At 48.6% G+C, this 17,281-nt stretch overlaps 1 protein-coding gene across 1 annotated transcript; it reads right to left on the reverse strand.

The window, feature by feature from the left end:
- Positions 1–3,003: 3,003 nt before the first annotated feature.
- Positions 3,004–15,444, reverse strand: LOC135887683 (tripartite motif-containing protein 10-like). The gene is made up of 7 exons (XM_065415410.1): positions 15,028–15,444; positions 7,850–7,945; positions 6,983–7,213; positions 6,644–6,666; positions 5,777–5,892; positions 5,301–5,360; positions 3,004–3,545 (listed from the first exon to the last, which is right to left on the reverse strand). Exons 1-7 carry the CDS (start codon positions 15,442–15,444, stop codon positions 3,004–3,006), a joined length of 1,485 nt encoding a protein of 494 aa, XP_065271482.1.
- Positions 15,445–17,281: the final 1,837 nt, after the last annotated feature.

A 17,281-nucleotide genomic window follows, 5' to 3' on the forward strand; every position in this document is an offset into this window, starting at 1 on the left:
TTCTGACAAAGAATCTAAGAAGCCATCAACCCACTGCCTTCTAGGGGGGTCATTAGTGAGTGTTCTACTCTCATGTTAGCATACAAATCATTAAAACAGGTGATTTTTATTATTATATCCTCAGAGACCCATCAATATCATTCTTCCCTCAGATGAGCTGTAATATCTTGGGATTCAGCCCCAGACCCTGCAATAGAACCTGGCCCTTTTCCACTGTTCAGGGAAGTAACTTTACAACAAGACATTTAAACATATAAACATATAGGGCCCAGTTCCACAAGCTGCTGAGCACCCACAATTCATAACAAAGAGACTCAGGACCCAGTCCCTTCCTGGGTCTGGCCCAAATTGCAAAATAACAGGCAGTTCTTGGAAATCTGAGCTGGGGATGTTATGAAGAGAGCTCCATGCTACTGCGGCATTTAAAATAAAATCGGAGACACCGAATCAGTCAACACATGTGGAGGAATAAAAGTGAATGTGTCTTTAAATATCATTTACATCTAATCTGGGTCCACACACACTAACATGCCTTAATCCAAGTCCTATGATTGTTGTCTGGAGTCACTAGAGGGCAGAGTTAAGGTGATTCAAGGCAGGCAGAAATGCTGTCCCACCACAAGTCATAGAGTCATAGACTTTAAAGTCAGAAGGGACCATTATGATCATCTAGTCTGACCTCCTGCACAACGCAGGCCACAGAATCTCACCCACCAACTCCTGTAATAAACCCCTAACCTATGTCTGAGCTATTGAAGTCTTCAAATCATGGTTTAAAGACTTCAAGGTGCAGAGAATCCTCCAGCAAGTGACCCGTGCTGCACACTGCAGAGGAAGGTGAAAAATCCCCAGGGCCTCTGCCAATCTCCCCTGGAGGAAAATTCCTTCCCGACCCCAAATATGGCGATCAGCTAAACCCTGAGCATGTGGGTAAGATTCAACAGCCAGACACCCAGGAAAGAAGTGTTTTCAGCTCTAACATAACAAAAGACAATAAACATGATCTGGTTACTCGTCACTACTCACCACTGCAAATGGCCACTCCCTTCTACTGCCTGGCAGAATGAATGTATAAAATAGAAATAATATGGTTATCTATCATTACCCCACACTGAGGCCAGGAAGAGAACCCCAGTGTCCTGATCTCTAATATTCTAAGCTGTCTAGTAGGCCCTTGTGTAACCCACTGCCAATGTGTCTGTCAAATCCCTCTCCAGTGGTTGGTCCTCACACATAATAACAATTCTTCTTGAAGTTCCAGTGGTGGGGATGAGTGTGGGGAACCAGAAAGGTCATAATACAAACCCTGTTGCTGTGGGAGTGGTAATTGTGTGCCTCCATCTGGTATATATTTTAGTTTTCTTTTTAAATAGTTTATTTAATTCACACAATCATTATGGGCTATTGATTGTGGTGTGATGAGCCATAAAACCCAAGTGTCGCACATTGCAAATATCTGCCAGATATTTTGTTTGCTTGTGTCACACTGGCAGGTTTGGTGGTTGAGAGATGAAGTGACCAAACCAGCTCTCTCCAGAGCACAGCTGAACAATTCCTGACATACACCTTATATAAAGTTCATGGCACAGAGTGCAGGCTGGATAGCAACATATTACAGTAAGGCTCAGGATATCATCAGATTGGCACACACACATACACACACACACCCTCATTGATGTTGGGGTGACACAACCATTGGGGGTGAGGGGGAATCTCATGACTGCCTTCAAAATTACAACTGGGAAATAAACAAGGAAAAATATGCTTCATTTCTCTTAAGTAAATGTCAGGCTCAAAAGGAGCTGAGAGGGAATTTTCATAACCAGTCTGACTTTCAGCAGCATTTTATAAATCTCCGTATCCCTCTTGTGTTCTCTTTTCTTCACCCTTTCCTTTTACTTTATCCAGTTCTACACATCGTTTTTTTATAGCACGTTTTCCATCTATGTCTCTGTGTCTCCTTAGTTCTTCTCTATTCACATTCACAGATCATTCCACCTCAGGTTCCCAGTTCTCTCCCCTGAGTTTTTCCTTTCCCCTCTGTGTCCTCTGAGCGTTTTCCCTTCTCAGGATTGTTTTGCTTTCACTCTTCATTTCAGTTTCTGCCACTTTCCTCAGGCTTCTCCCTTTACTCTTGTTTCACTTTATTTTTTTCACTTTCATTTCGTCTCTCCTTTCTGGTTAAACCTGCCCTGTACGGCCCTCTCCCTTCCAAAGAGCCAGCTCACATTCATCCAGATGACATCACAGCACCCCCAACTTCTTCCCACAGCAGCATCCCTTCCCTGGTGGCCTGGAGGTCACACTCCTCAGTCCCTGGGTCTCCCTCTCCCAGGTTCTCCCTGCTGATGCAGAGTCTCCAGCTACTCCCCAAACCCCAATTAATTCATGTTGTGTTCCTGCCACCCCGCATCTGCCTGTTCCCCAGCCCAGCTATTAATTAAGGCACCAGTTCCCACATCACTTCTCACCCTGAAACTCCATCAGTTTTGACCATTTACCCCTGCCCCTCCCGGTATATCTACTCCTTCTGCAGCTCCAAGAGTTTTTCACCTCCTCCTCCTTCCCATCTCTTTTGCTCCTGGCAGTGAGGGGGGAGATGAGGTACTGGGGTTTGGGAGGACAGGAGTCCTCCACAGTCAGAGAGATGAGTGAGGGGTTAGTTAGATGACAGTCCTCCAAGGTCATAGATACTAGGATGACTGTGGCTAGAGAAGCCTATTTTTTCATTTCCATTGGCCTAGTTCTCCCATGTTTCCATGACACTCTGTGACCCAGGATCCCCAGAATCCTCCTGGACCATAGAGAACAATGAGAAACAGATTGGACAATCCCTGGGGTGATGAGATTGGCTTCTCCCTGATCCCTGTGGTTTGACAGTCCAGATCTGAGAGCCCATGGAGCATCCAGGGTCCTTGAGACTGCACTGCAGAAAGTCTTGAGGAAGAGAGAAGTCCTCCAGGCTCATGGTGACTAGGGTGTGTGAGGCTAGAGAGGATGATTTCAGGGTCCCCAATGGCTATTCCCCCTGCAACTCTGAAATATTCTGAGCTGGGATCCCCACACCCAGAGCCAGGGACGGATTCTCTCCCCAGTGAAGGAGGCTGGTGGGAAAGTGAAGATCGGGGCCTCCTTATCAACATCAAAAAATGTCACCTGCCCCTGCTCATAGTCTAGAAAAACCTGGATCCTTTTGGGGACCCAGCTCAGGGGAAGTGGGGTCTCCATAGAGGTGAGAGCTTTGAACTGACCCCCCCACTGCCCCACAGCCCAGATCCCCCCCTCAGGGTTACGGCTGATCCCTCCCTTTCTTCTTACAGATTCTCTGGCGACCCCCACAGCCCAGTGTCCCTCATCCCCCACCTCCACCTCCCAGGAATGTTTCCCCGAGGTGAATCCCTCACAGCCCAGCACACAGAGCTCAGTGTCAAATCTCTTAGGATTGTCTGGTAGATCTTGCCGTGTGTCTCCCCATCTGACACTTTTCTGATCATCAGCCAGGACTAGGACGGGATGAGCCGTGTCTGGATCTAGAGTCACATTCACTGATGAGAGAGAGAGAGAATCAGATTGTTAGGGGCAGAGCTCAGCCCTGGTCCATTTCTCACACTTCCGAGGCAGCCCTGTTCTGGCTGGGATCCTGGATCCCAGAGAGCTGCCTCTGTGCTGAGCGCATGAGCTTCAGCAGAGATGTCACTGCAGTTCTTCAGCTGGGGTAGTGGGAACCACTTCTGTACTTTCTCATTTGGCTATAGATGCTGCAGCTCCCTGTTCCATAGCTCGGGCTGCTTCATTCCCAGCAGCAGAGACACAGCAAAGAAGGCACCAGAAGCTTTTTATTAGGAAGGCAAATAGGAGGCAGATACCAACTCTGAACCCCAAAAGGAAGCTTCCTTTCCTCAATGCATCCTCCACTTCCAGGCCAGGGAGCAGAGGTGAAGATGCAACACTGGAGAAGAGCCAGTGGTTCAAGACCAGGAAGTAGGAGGTGCCATTGGGTGGGGCAGCCCCTTCCCACCCCAGAGAGATGAGAGGGCTGCAGGTGACAGCACTAGAGAGACACCATCTCCCCAACCCACAAACAGCTGAGCTCAGCCCTGCCCAAAGGAAAGGTAGGATGCTGGAGAAGAGCTGGCGGGAGAGTCTCCCCCCAGATGAAAGGGGAAGGATGTGACAGCCAGGAGCAGGGAGATCTCTCCACTGACTGCCTTGAATTAGAAAGGCTTGTCGATGTCAATTCAAATGACCAGGTCACAATGAAGGTGGTTCGGGGGCTGGACAGTGAGAATGTGTCTGGTTATTGGTATGAGGGAGAGTTGTTTCCATGGCAATTTTCTGTTAGTTGAAGGAAAATCTCCCGCAGAGCTCCCCCTTGGTGTGTGATCCCAGAGATCCCCCCTTCCCTGCTCTAGCTCAGGCAGCAAAGAGTCAGGAGAGGAAAGGGGTCACAAAGATGAGCGCACATGGTCTCTGATTTACACCACCTGCTTCTCTGCCCTGAGCACCTGAGACCAGCCAGAGATGCCCTGGCAGTTCATCTCCCTGGCTGCTGGGAGCTGCTGTGGGGGCTGCAGAAACTGCCTTTCTCCCCTGTTCCTTGCTGCAGCTCCCTGCTGGGGCTGCTCCTCTGAAAGTTAGAGAGGAAGGTCTGAACCTGAAGAGGATTGAGGTAACAGATATAAACCCAGGGGTTGCTGTACACTGAGCCCACCCTTCTCTCCCTGGCCTGGGAAAAAAGAAGGGGATGGGGCACTGGGGAAGAACCACTCAAGACCAAAGAGTGGTAACTAAGAGGTGGCATTAGGAGAAGTAGCCCCTTCTCCAGCCCCTAGAGAAAGGAGGAGGTGGCAGCATGAGAGGGGGACCCTCTCTCTCTAACAGAGAAAGAAGCAAGCAATTGAAATCAGAGATCTCAGCACAGCCAGCTGAGGAGAAAGGTGGGATGCAGGTGAAGAGCAATGGGAAAGAGCCCCTCACACAGGGGAAAGGAGAGGAATGTCACAACCCTCTGAATTGAATATTTCAAAGGCATCTGGATGTGTCTGGAAACATCAGGGTAAGTGTGTGTTGGTCAGTGAGAATGTTTCTGGTCATCAATGGGTGCATGGACGGACACACCATTGAAATTGGTATCAGGATTGTTTGTGTGACTTCAGCTTGGGATCTTCTTAGTATTTCATGTTTGCATGTTATTTTTAGAACCATGTGTCATGGTCAGTGCTGGTTTGGTTTGTAACTGTAGCTACATTTTCATGTGTTTTTTCTCTTAATGGAATGATAATGTCCCCCTGAAATCTCACCTGGTCTGAAGGATCGTAGTAATTTCTCTCTTTCTGTCTCCAGTTTGCAGCACAGAGTGTCTGGAGAGGGAAAGTATATAGGAGATGAGATTTCAGGCTGTCATATCCATAATGGCAGTCCCACTTTTAACTGACATAACTATGTTTTAATTATATGAGAAAAACAGTTGGAGAGAGACCAGCAGTATATGGGGAGGCTAAACAGCTCTGGAGCACGTGCCCTGCAGTTCTGTACTTGAGAGAGAGAAACTGAGGTACTCCAAATTTTGCTATATTTTTACCTTAATGATTTTACCAAAGTTCATAGAGTGAATCAGGGTAATACACCCTTGCTGATGGGTCCCTGCTATATCTGCTCAATTCAGCTATTTCCCCCTTTTTATTAAATAGATTATGAACCAACTGGCCAGAGACCATCTCCTCCCACAGTTGAAGACCCACATACTGATTTCTCCTCCTAGATCCCTTCTGTGTACCTTTGAACTTTCTCAGAGTCTCCATTACAACAATATTTTTCTGGGAGAAATCACTGAGTCTCTTTTCCAGCTCAGGAGAAATCTCCACTGGCTGCTGGAACTTCCCCTTCTCACACCTGGAGAGAGAGAATTTCACATTATTACATTTCATTCACTGACTCATTATAATTCATTGCTATTGGGGAAGCTAATGCTTTATGGGGCCTGGAGTTAGAATTCCCCCACTTCTCTCAGCCTCAGAGCAGGTGCAGCATAGGCCATGTCTGTGCAACCTTCCCCCAAAGGCCCCACTTATGTTTTTCACTCTGGTCTGGACAGAGCAGATCTGCAGATAAAAAGGGAATCGAATCTCCATGACCAATTCACTCCTTCGTCTCCATGAGCTAATCCTGGTATGTTCCCATGTTTCTTGCATGCATACTGTTATGGGATCTTTCTTTCAGGAACTAGACTGAGACGTCAGACCTCCCCCTGACCCCTCGATACCAGCTCATTTCACACAGGTCTCCAACAGTCCCCAGAGGGAAAAGATGCTTGGACACTGCTGACAAGGGCATGATTGTAACTAGTGCCCTAGAGGTGAAAGGCTCGTATTGCATTCCCAGAACTGTGAGGCAACCAGTCCCTCAATGATGTCACATCTGCAGGAAATACTTTAGGTCAATCTTTCCTACTGAATAGATAATTCCAGAGTCCTTTATAAAAGGGTCAGAACCTCAGGATTAAGTTCACCACCGAGATTTGTTTCCAAAATGTGACCCTGCCTCACATTTTGCTGTAGCGCCCAGGGGAAATGTGGAGGCAACATGCTCCCCAAGCCCTTTCATAGGATAATGAAACATAAGGGAGAGAGAAAGAGCCACGTACCTGCTCAAGATGCTTCTGAAATCCTAGAGGGGAGAGAGACAGAAAAACAACCTTAGTCCCACATGACATGATTGCCACACACTAGGGATCCCAGGGAAGGGATTTTTCAGCTGAGGAAAAGAGGCACTGCCCTGGCTCCAGAGCCATGGATCTGCTGACTTAATGTCATTTCTGACATAAATGAGTCTGTAATTCTTCAAAGCGCATCCGTAATTCACATTTCAGGAATGCACACACTGAATTACACTGTGATCTCTGACTGCTGGACTCTAGTGCCCATGATTGAGGAGCTGTCCTGTCCCTTTGCAGGGATCTGGGATTTTTCTAACTCAGTCTCACCTGCAGGAATTCACTGGCTGGCTTCTGACACTTCCCCTCCAGCTCACTGATCTGGTCACTGAGACAGGAAATCTTCTCAGAGAGTTTAGTGACATTGTCATTCTGTATCTTCAAAATCTCCTTTTCCAGGTTTTCTAGCCTGGCCAGCAGGAGTCGCTCTCGTTTCTGCAGGAACTGCTGCAGTTGCTGAAATTCAGATAAAATCTTCTGCCTCTCGGTTTGTGTCTGCATCTGGTTGGAGTTTTTTTAAGGAAAGGAGAGGTAAGGGTTAGAGAGAGAGGCTATGGTCCTTTCTTGGAGTTCTGAGTGTGCAGGAGAGAGAATTTCTTTGCAATAAGATGTCTAACACTTGCCTATACTCTGTGGATACTAAGGAAAGGATTTTCTAACACCATCCCATTTGGCTCTAATATCTCTTTATGGGATGTTTCCAAGTCTGACATGGTCAGAGCACTGTGTGACTAGAGGCCTGTGCCTATCCTGATCCAGAGCAGCAGCAGGCAGGACTCAGCACTACATTAACAGGAGATGCCAGGAGATAAAAAGAAATAAACAACCCAAGAAATGCCTGCAGACATGGGCCGTGAGCACTGTATGGGATACAGTCCGCTCACCTTGGGAGTTCTGTGAAAGCAACAAGGACTAGAAATTAACTGATTAATTGGAATGAGTTAGATTGTCTTGGATTCTGCAGAATATGATGTGGAAGAGGGTTTCTCAGGGCCTGTGTGTGTGTACAGACACACAACCACCCATGGTCATGGAGAAACAGAAAGAAGTCCACATTCCCCAAGGCCACAGAGGGAACTGCCTACAAACAGACGCCCCACTGCAAGTCCCTGCAGATTAGTCACAAGGGGAACCTACCAGATACTTCTGACTTTTTCCCTCTCCAGTCGCTTTAAATCCCAGCAGCTTTTCTCTCTCTTCCCTCAGAGTCTCCAAATGGGCCTGGATCTTTTCCTGAAGAGACAAAACAATTTGGGTGGTCTGAGCTTGAGAGTGTTTGTGGAGGAGGGTGTTTGTCCACCCCAAGCCAAGACAGCTGGCCCTACTAGGTTTATGACATCAGAGACACCAAGGAAATGAAATCTTATTAATGGAGACTGGGAGAGTTGTACATTCAAACTGTTTGAAATTATTTGTCCTCTTTCTTCATTGAGTTAAACCAACAGGAAAAAGGATTCATATGGTGGTATAAGAATAAGATTTTGCTTAAAAAGTGATACAAATCTCAGACAAATACAGGAGTTAGAAACATGTGCTGGGATTCTCAAAGGAGCCCAACTCCCATTGAATTTCAACCCTTAAACCCCAGGGATTATACAGGTTGGACAGAACTGGTCTAAATGTAAGGGGAGCGTTGGCTCTTTACTAAAACTCAGTGTTAGTTTTTTGGTTGGCTAGCTCCCAGCACCAAAAGAAAGGGGAAGGGTCGATGGGAAATCAGGACCCTTCCCTGAGACTGACAGTCCCCAGGGGAAATGGGGAGAGGCCAATGCTCCAGATCAGCCTATTTGACAGAGCGAGCAGGCTAATGAGGGAGTCAGGAGGCCAGGGTGGTCCCGTCCTATGAGCGAGCTGGAATTGCTTGGATCAGACAGAGCGGGACCGAGCTAAGTAAAGAGCAGGGGCCTGAGCTGAGCTGGGAGCAGAGTCATGCCAACCAGAGAAGCAGCCCAGGGAGCAGGTCAGTGCTGAGAGCAGGACTGCAGCAACAAAAGCCAGAGAAGCAGCCCAGGGAGCAAATCCGTGCTGGGAGCAGAGCCACAGAAGCAGCCCCGAGAGCAGTCCTGTGCTGGGAGAACTGAAACAACCAGAGCCAGAGGGGGCAGAAAAAGCAGTCCCTGGGGCTGGAGGCAAAGCAGCATCAGTGCTGAGGCAGAGTGGAGCTGGAGCTGGGGCTGGAGCAGTCTGGAGCCGGGTGTGGTGAGCAGCCAGCTGGATAGAGTGAGGGGGGACCCTGGGCCACAGGCTCAGCGCAGGGAGACCCCACCATCCAAGAGGCCTTGCAGGTCAGACTTTGAGGGGGACAGGGGCTGATGCTGGGAAGAAGGGTCCTGCCACCTAGAGCCTGAGGGCATGTGGCCACCTCCAGAGCAAGTGTCCAACCCGCAGCATCCCTGCAGCACTGCCAGGGCCTGAGAAGGAAGCCTGGGATGTGTGAGGAACAGACTGTGAACTGCCCTTGCATTCCAGAGATTGCTGGTTGTGAAGTTTCTGTGCAACAGAGCGGGGTGATGTGTTTTCCTTTTACCTTTCCCATTTTTCCTTATTTTTTTTAATCGATTGTTGTTTAATAAATTGTATTTGCTTTGAACTATGATCAGTGGGTCAGGGAAGTGTTCAGTGCAGAGAGAGCACCCCGGAGTGGGGACACCATAGCCCCTGCCCTAAGTGACCACGACAAGGTTGTGGGTCGAGCCCCCAGGAATCCTGGGCCCAGCCTTCTTGGGGTTACAAGGACTCTGCCACACAGGAGAGTGGAAGGGGAGCCCTTGAGGTCAGGCAGGCCTCTGGGCAAAGGAAGGGGGAGCGAGGACTCAGATCCTTTCACTAGCCCACTTCACCAGGGTAGTGTATAAGCCAGGAAAGTTCCCCACAATAGTGGACCCATTTCCCTGCTTACATAAGCACAAGGGCAAACCCTCTTTGACAGGCTAGTTTGTGTTAAGAATTGTTGGGGTTTGACCAAATGCTGTCCTGAACATTTTCATTTGCAATTCCCTCTGGCTAGCTACCCAAGATTCCCTAGAAAGCCTCAAAGAAGCAATGGATTCTGGGAGATTTCAAAAGGCTACATTATGTGATTCCTGGAACCACTCTGGCTGGTCCTTGCCCACACACACAATAAAACAGTTCAGACTGGCAAAGGACAGCATGGCCCAGGGGTTAGTTTTGCTACAATCCAGTCTAATCCCAATGGTATTTGGCATGGACCTGCGCTCTCTGGAGCCCTCTTGTGGGTGGACTCAAGGTGTTCGGGGTCCACACAGTGTTTAGCACAGTGACCTCCTCTAGTGCAGACCATCATCGGAGTTAAACGCTCATGGAGCAGCACGGGAGTTCAGAATCCCAGTGGGAAACCTCATCACCCTGCTGGGCCTGGGACCTTTATCAAAGAGTTTTTCACTTCCAGTGGCCACAGTTCATCACTGGCAAGTGCTAGTGGGTCATAAAAATGGTCTAGTGCAGTGGCTCTCAACCTTTCCAGACTACTGTACCCCTTTCCGGTGTCTGATTCATCTTGTGTACCCCCAAGTTTCACCTCCCTACTTGCTTACAAAATCAGACATAAAAATACAAAAGTGTCACTGCACACTGTTACTGAAAGTTTGTTTATTTTCTCATTTTTACCATATAATTATAAAATAAATCAATTGGAATATAAATATTGTACTTATATTTCAGTGTATAGTATATAGTGCAGTATAAACAAGCCATTGTCTGTATGAAATTTTAATTTGTACTGACTTTGCTAGTGCTTTTTATGTAGCCTGTCGTAAAACTAGGCAACTATTTAGATGAGTTGATGTGCCCCTTGAATGACCTCTGCATACCGACAGGGTTGAGAACTACTGGTCTAGTGATTAGGGCTCTGAGTCTTGGGAGAGGTGGGTTCTATTTCCACTTCTGACACGGACCTGCTGAGTGACCTTGGGCAAGTCACTGCCCCTCTCTGTGCCTCTGTTTCCCCTCCCACCCTTTCTCTGTCTTGTCTCGTTAGACTGTAAACTGCTCAGAGCAGGGATTGTCCCTCCCTGGGTTTTGTGCAGGGCCCAGTACAATGGAAGTCAGATCTTGTTTGGGGTCTTTAGGGGCTACTTTTATGTAAATAACAGTAATAAACACTGTGATACAAATCAGAAACAATAACAACAGATTGTAACCCCCCCCCCCTTTTCCATTCTGAAGGCAACAATCTCGCAGAGATTGGCCTGCAGCTCATGTGATTTAAACCTCACTGATCATTTAACAGCTTCAGTTGAGTTGGAACTAGATTTGAAATAGCTTCAGCTCCCCAGAGAAATGTTTCCCACAACCGTAATCTTTAATAACTTCATTTTTGCCTCTTTTGCCATATTGCCCTGTACATTTCTTTCAATGCCATTTTTCATACAATTAAGGTGTGACAGAGTTGAATGATGCGGTTACATCAGTAGCTGTAGTAGGGAAAAATCAAGTATAACTGGCAAGTTGTGGTGAAATAACTTGTAATTAAAATTCTATTTAGAATGAAATAGACTGGACAGAGGTGCCCTACCTTGTTCTCTTGGGCAGGCCTCTATGGGTACCATGGTGTGAGCCCGGGATCTGTCACATATCACGCACATGGGGGTTTAATCCTCTTCACAGAACAGCTGAGAGACTCTAGGTGCTCCCCACACCACTTCTCCCTTCCTGCTCCCTTTGCTGCCTGTAAACTCAGCCTTGGCTATTCGTAGAACATTAGCCAGCTGCCTGTTCGCCTGAGGTTTCTCTGCTGACCAGTTTCTCTGCACTGAGGACAACATAGACTGTATTGGATGCTTCCCAGAACTGTGTGAGAGCTCACTGGTAACGTTACAGCTCTTGAGGCTTTTCAGAAAAGTGTCCCAATAGGACGTTGGTCCCACAATCAGTCCCTGTGCTGGTGTTGAGGGGTGCAGGGCTCCCCACAGCAGCCCGGTCTCCCTGGGCGGCTCTTACCGTGGCCTGGCTCCAGCTTCTGGCCTGGCCAGGGGGTGGGGCCTTGGGGGAAAGAGGAGGCGCAGGGGGCTCCGGGAAGAGGACCATCGTGAAGAGGCTGGGAATGTGCTTCACGGCAGGTGAGCTGCTCACCTTATCACCCTGCCACCAACACTCCACACCTGCCAAAGGCTACTACGCCCATGTTAAAAAGGGGATGGGCATGGCCGTTCTGGGGGGGCACAATCTAAAGGGGAGGACACGTGACCACCCCCGATTCTCCTCTGCCCAGCCTGGATCCATCACGCTCTACCACACACGTTAACTGCAGGGGGGTGTCTTTCCTTCTCCTGCTGTGCCACCGGCACTTTCAGCCACTCTGCCTGGTAGCTGGGCTGGGCGGGGAGTGGGAGGGAGTGGCTTCTCACATGGCTGAGGGTGTCCTCTCCGGGTTGGGAAAAACCAGTGGGAGAACACTTTAACCTGTCTGGCCATTCTATGACAGACCTGCGGGTGGCTATCTTAAAACAGAAAAACTTCAAAAACAGACTCCAAGGAGAGACTGCTGAGCTGGAATTGATATGCAAACTAGACACAATCAACACAGGATTAAATAAAGACTGGGAATGGCTGAGCCATTACAAACATTGAATCTATCTCCCCTTGTAAGTATTTTCACACTTGCTTCTTATCAAACTGTCTGTACTGAGCCATCTTGATTATCACTTCAAAAGTTTTTTTTCTCTTACTTAATTGGCCTCTCAGAGTTGGTAAGACAACTCCCACCTGTTCATGCTCTCTGTATGTGTGTGTATATATATCTCCTCAATATATGTTTCACTCTATATGCATCCGAAGAAGTGGGTTGTAGCCCACGAAAGCTTATGCTCTAATAAATTTGTTAGTCTCTAAGGTGCCACAAGTACTCCTGTTCTTTTTGCGGATACAGACTAACACGGCTGCTACTCTGAAACCTGACTCTGTGAAGTGCAGCAGCTGCCTGAGATAGTGAGGCTAGCTGTGAGGGGGGAAGGGGGAGGCTGTTAGCCCCTGGGCCCGGGCAGGGTAGGCTGCTGTGAGAAGCTGCTGGTCCCACCCCTTCCGCTCCCCGCCCAGGCCTAGCTGCCAGGAACAGGGGATGAGCATGCCCGGGGCAGGGGCCAGGGGCAGTGGGAGGACAAAGCCCCTCTCTCCCCCCACCCCCACCCCGGGCAGGCCAATTTGGCAGGGGGCACTTGACCCGGCATGCCCACCAAAAAACATTGCCTCTGGCCCTCTCACTTTTGAAAGTGAGGGGTCCATGGGCCTCTTGTCCCCCCTCCCTGGTTCCAGCACCCCTGCCTGTGATGCTGAGCCTGCAGGGGCAGGGACTGTGTGTCTAAGGAGTGATATTAAATTTAAATACTAAAAAGGTGGTTAATCTGGAATCAGTGTTTTAAATGCCTGATTCTAATTTACACTAATGCTGTTCTTGGCAGAAATCACAAATTTCAAAGCGGGGGTATTGCTACTGTCTGCCTCTGCCAAAGGAGTATTTTTATTTATTTATTTGGGGGAAATGCAATCTGAGCACAGCCAAAAATTCAGAAGGTGCCAAACTGTTTTTGAAAAGTAAATAAATTACACATCCAAATGCTTGCTGTGGAGGTGTGTGGAGGGGAGTTGTTAGGGAGAAGAGGAGTGAGGGATGGGGATAAATGGGAATAGGTAGTAGGGGCGCGGTAACTCACTTTTGCCTGTTCAATGTAAAATGTCTACAGCCCCTGCACAGTGTGTTTTATACAGAGAGAGCGAAGGAGTCACGCTGCTCCCAGCTGGCTTCCTACCTCCCCTTGGTGTGTGTTTATCTGGATAGACTGTTAGCTCTTGCCTGGAAGCAGAGTGGGAGGTAGAGCAGCCCCTGAAGCCAGCGATCCAGCCAGGCCCCTGGAGGAGCAGATTCCACCGAAGGTGGAAAGGTGTCCTACAGCCGTCTCTGCCCTCCCTCTCTGATCCTGTGCTGTGCTCAGTTCAGCCGGGATGGAGAGTAAATGACTCTGGTCTATTTAATGCACCATGTGAACAGAACCCGTGTTTCAGACAGGGAGAGCAAATGGGACATGCTGCCCCCTCCCAGTTTGCCTCCCACCTTCTCTTTGTCTCTACTCAGTTTAATAGATTACAAGCTCTTTGGGGGCAGGGACAGCCAAGCTGCCAGCACAGATTTGTGTATCGTGTGTATTTTCTTGCTGAGCCCACTGATCTCTTTCCTTCCTGCCCCACACAGGCTGGGGAGAGGTGGACCCCAGAACAGTAGTTCTGGAAGTGAACACCCCATTGAGATCCATGGGACAGTTCCCTCTTCTCAGAGCTTTTGTCTCGGGCTCTCTACAAACTCAGGCGCATGTCACTGTATCGGTTCTGCTTGGGCCACATTTTTAAAGTTTTCTTTTCAATCCTATGGGCTAGAGAGTTACTTTTTGGTTGCTGAATTTTTTTATAATGAAACCTGAGGGTCACTTTTAATCAGGTGACTCCAGAGATGGATCTCTAGGTAAGAGGTCTTAAGTCCACTCCTGCACTTATGCTCCATACAACAGTAATGCTGTGCTTACCATGGATGTGAATGCCCTGCTGGCAGTGCCTGGCCTGTAAGGGGTGTGGTGGGAGCAGCCAGAGTCTTTCAGAATTGCCGGGGGGTGCTTGACTCCTGCTCAGCCCCAGGCCCTGCCCCCACTCCACCCCTACTGCCAAGCCCCAACCCGCCTCTTCCCACCCCTGCTCTACCCTGCCCTGCCTCTTCTGCCCTGCCTCTTCTTGGCCCCTCCCCCAAGCACACCCCACCGTTGCTCCTTGCCCTCTCCCCAGGGCTTACTGCATGCCACTGAACAGCTGATTGCAGTGGGCAAGAGGTGTTGGGGGGAGGGGGAGGAGCTGATTGACGGGGCCCACCAGCAGGTGGGATGCGCTGGGGGGGCAAGAGCTGATCTGGGGGGCTGCTGGTGGGTGCTGAGCACCCACTATTTTTTTTCCCCATGAGTGTTCCAGCCCCAGAGCACCCACAGAGTCAGTGCCTATGGGAGAAGCCCATTCCCTCCATTCCTGGCCTGGTCGCAGCACAGACACCTCCAGTTTCAATCCTGTGTGTGAGGAAAGTGCCTCACACAGAGCTCTAGTGACCACATCTCTCTAATGAACGGTGCGGAGTTGACAGGTTGGGGCAGCATCGGTGGCCAGGGCTCCCTGCACCTGTCCAGAGGGAGGGGGTCATGCAATGGAGAGATTTAGGTAGAGCAAGAGACAGAGAAAATCTGGGAAAGTGGGAGAGTCTGTGGATGTGAGAGGCTTAGTCAGAAAAGGGAAGGATTGAATTAACCAGGATCCAGACAGTTTCCTACCATGTATTTCTGGGCAGCCTCCTCCATGAGAATCATTGTGTGAGCACCATGCTCTGGGGATCTCTCACAAACCACACACAAGGCTTCCCCGTCCTCTTCACAGAACAGATCCAGGGTTTTATTGTGTCTCTCACACAATTTCTCTTTTCCTGGTTTTAAATCCATTTGTTTAATTTTGTCGACTATATTTGCTAGCTGATAGTTGGGCCGGAGAGTCCCTTTCCGGATGAGGGCTCTGCAGTTGGGGCAGCAAACAGGGTCATAGTCCCCCTCTGCCCATGTCTCGTAGTGCTGAGTGATGCAGACTCGGCAGAAGTTGTGCCCACAGTGTATGGACACTGGGTCTGTCAGATACTTCAGGCAGATGGGACATTTGATTTCATCTTGAATTTCCTCTACAGGTGTCACTGAGGCCATGGCTGCTCGGCTCTCTTGGCTTCTGTTCTCTCTGCCTCCTGCTCTGCATCAGAAATGGTTTTGCTGGTAATGGGAGGTTCCTGTTACACCTTGTATCAGCTGCCCACAGGAGCAGAGTGAGGTGAAGGAAAAGGAGAGGCTGGGAGGAGGAGCTGGAGGAACATAAAAAAGAAGGAAGAAGGAATTATGTGACACAAGGAATGGGGGCAGTGGGATGGGAAGAAGCAGAAAGGGAATGAAAGGAAAAGTGAGGAAGGAAACAAACAAACAAGAATGCAAAATCTTAAACTAAGGCTTTGTCTACACAGTAAGCACCCAGGGGTAGGGAGGGACTGTACCTGTCTGATTAGCTCAAGGCACCACCTTTGCTGGCATAGATGCATGGCTATAGTTAGTGTGCTAGCTCGAGGAGAACCAGCATGTGTATGTCTACCCGAGCTGGGAATCACATCCTCCCACCCCCACATGCTGTGTAGATGTACCCTCAATCAAACCAGGACATTCTTCATTCATAATAAGGGTGTCAGCAGACACTTGCACTGAAATAAGAATAGGTGGGAACTAAACCCAGTTGGGTTATTTTAGTGATTTTTTTTTCTTGGTAAACATCTAGCCACTCACCTGGGACCAGCAGGGCTATAGGGGTTCCCGGGGTTAAGGTCACAGGCAGCTTGTGTGCTCGTGATAAGGAAAAAACACCTCAGCAACTCATTAATCAGGAGCAACCCTTGAACTGAAGGGTGATTTTATGGTGAATTGTCTAAGCTTTATTACTTTACAATCTAAAGTTTACAATCCAGGCCATTCAAAACTCCAGAGAAGGCCTAGAAAGAAGATTTTAGTTTTGAACTTTGTAAAACTCCATATACAGAAGGGAAATTAACAATCCTTCACGTCTCCGCACTTTCAGCTGCCTCTGTGTCTTCCCTTCATTTTTTCTCCGTGGACTAATATTGAGCTCATGATCACTCTATGGACTGGATTTGCTGGGGGCAAACATGAGTCAGAGATCCTGAGTTTGGTTTGCCTGACTGCAGGGAGAGGAGTGTCAGCTCGGGGAGAAGGGGAGTGTTAAGTGCAGAAAGCTGGATATACTGAAGTCTATAACTTGCAACAGTCTATTCTCTTGCACGGATTCTTTGCCTGTGGTCCCCTGCAAATGTTTCCCATCAACTCATTTGCCTTGCTAGGTTGTTTCAATTGGGAGGAGAAATTACAAATCAGGTTTTCCTTTCGTGAAATCTTTTTTATTTACAAAGAATGTCCACAAAGTTCTGTTTCCTGAACACAGTAGAAACAAACAGCAGCAGACAGTTTCCTTACCCAGAAATCCAAGTCTGCCTTTCCAGGGTACCCTGGACCTGAAGCAAGCTCTGTCTCTCAGTTTCCTCCCAAGATGACCACACTCACTAGTGCTCTCTTGGCTTTCTGCTTCTCACACACACACAGCTGTCAGCCCGCCTCTATGTTTTCACTTAATTCCAGGCAAAGCCCTCTTAAGTCTGGTCTACTCTCAAAACTTAGACCAACCCAGTTACATCACTCATTGCTGCAAAACATTCCATGCCCTGAGTGCCATGGCTAGATCGACCTCTCCCCGGTTAGGTGGGTTAACTACAGTGGTGGAAACACTCCTGTTAATGATTCCAGAAGCATCTGCACTAGAGCACTACCGCAGCATAAAGGCTGTAGTATAGACATACCCTTATTCTTCATGAGGACTGGTCTACACCTAAAATGTAGCTTGACATAGCTACATTGCTCAGCGCTGTGAAAAAATTCACATCCATTGTGACATATTTAGGTCACTCTAACCCTCCGAGAAGACACAGCTAGG

This window comes from Emys orbicularis, chromosome 13 (assembly GCF_028017835.1).
Source record: "Emys orbicularis isolate rEmyOrb1 chromosome 13, rEmyOrb1.hap1, whole genome shotgun sequence".
Lineage (NCBI taxonomy): Eukaryota > Metazoa > Chordata > Testudines > Emydidae > Emys > Emys orbicularis.

Coding starts and splice junctions, on each gene's coding strand:
- LOC135887683 (XM_065415410.1), bottom strand. CDS start 15,444: ATGGCCTCAGTGACACCTGTAGAGGAAATTCAAGATGAAATCAAATGT. Junction 6,667..6,982: donor CAGCCAGTGAATTCCTGCAG/GTGAGACTGAGT, acceptor TCTCCCCTCTAG/GATTTCAGAAGCATCTTGAG. Junction 3,546..5,300: donor ACTACGATCCTTCAGACCAG/GTGAGATTTCAG, acceptor CTCTCTCATCAG/TGAATGTGACTCTAGATCCA.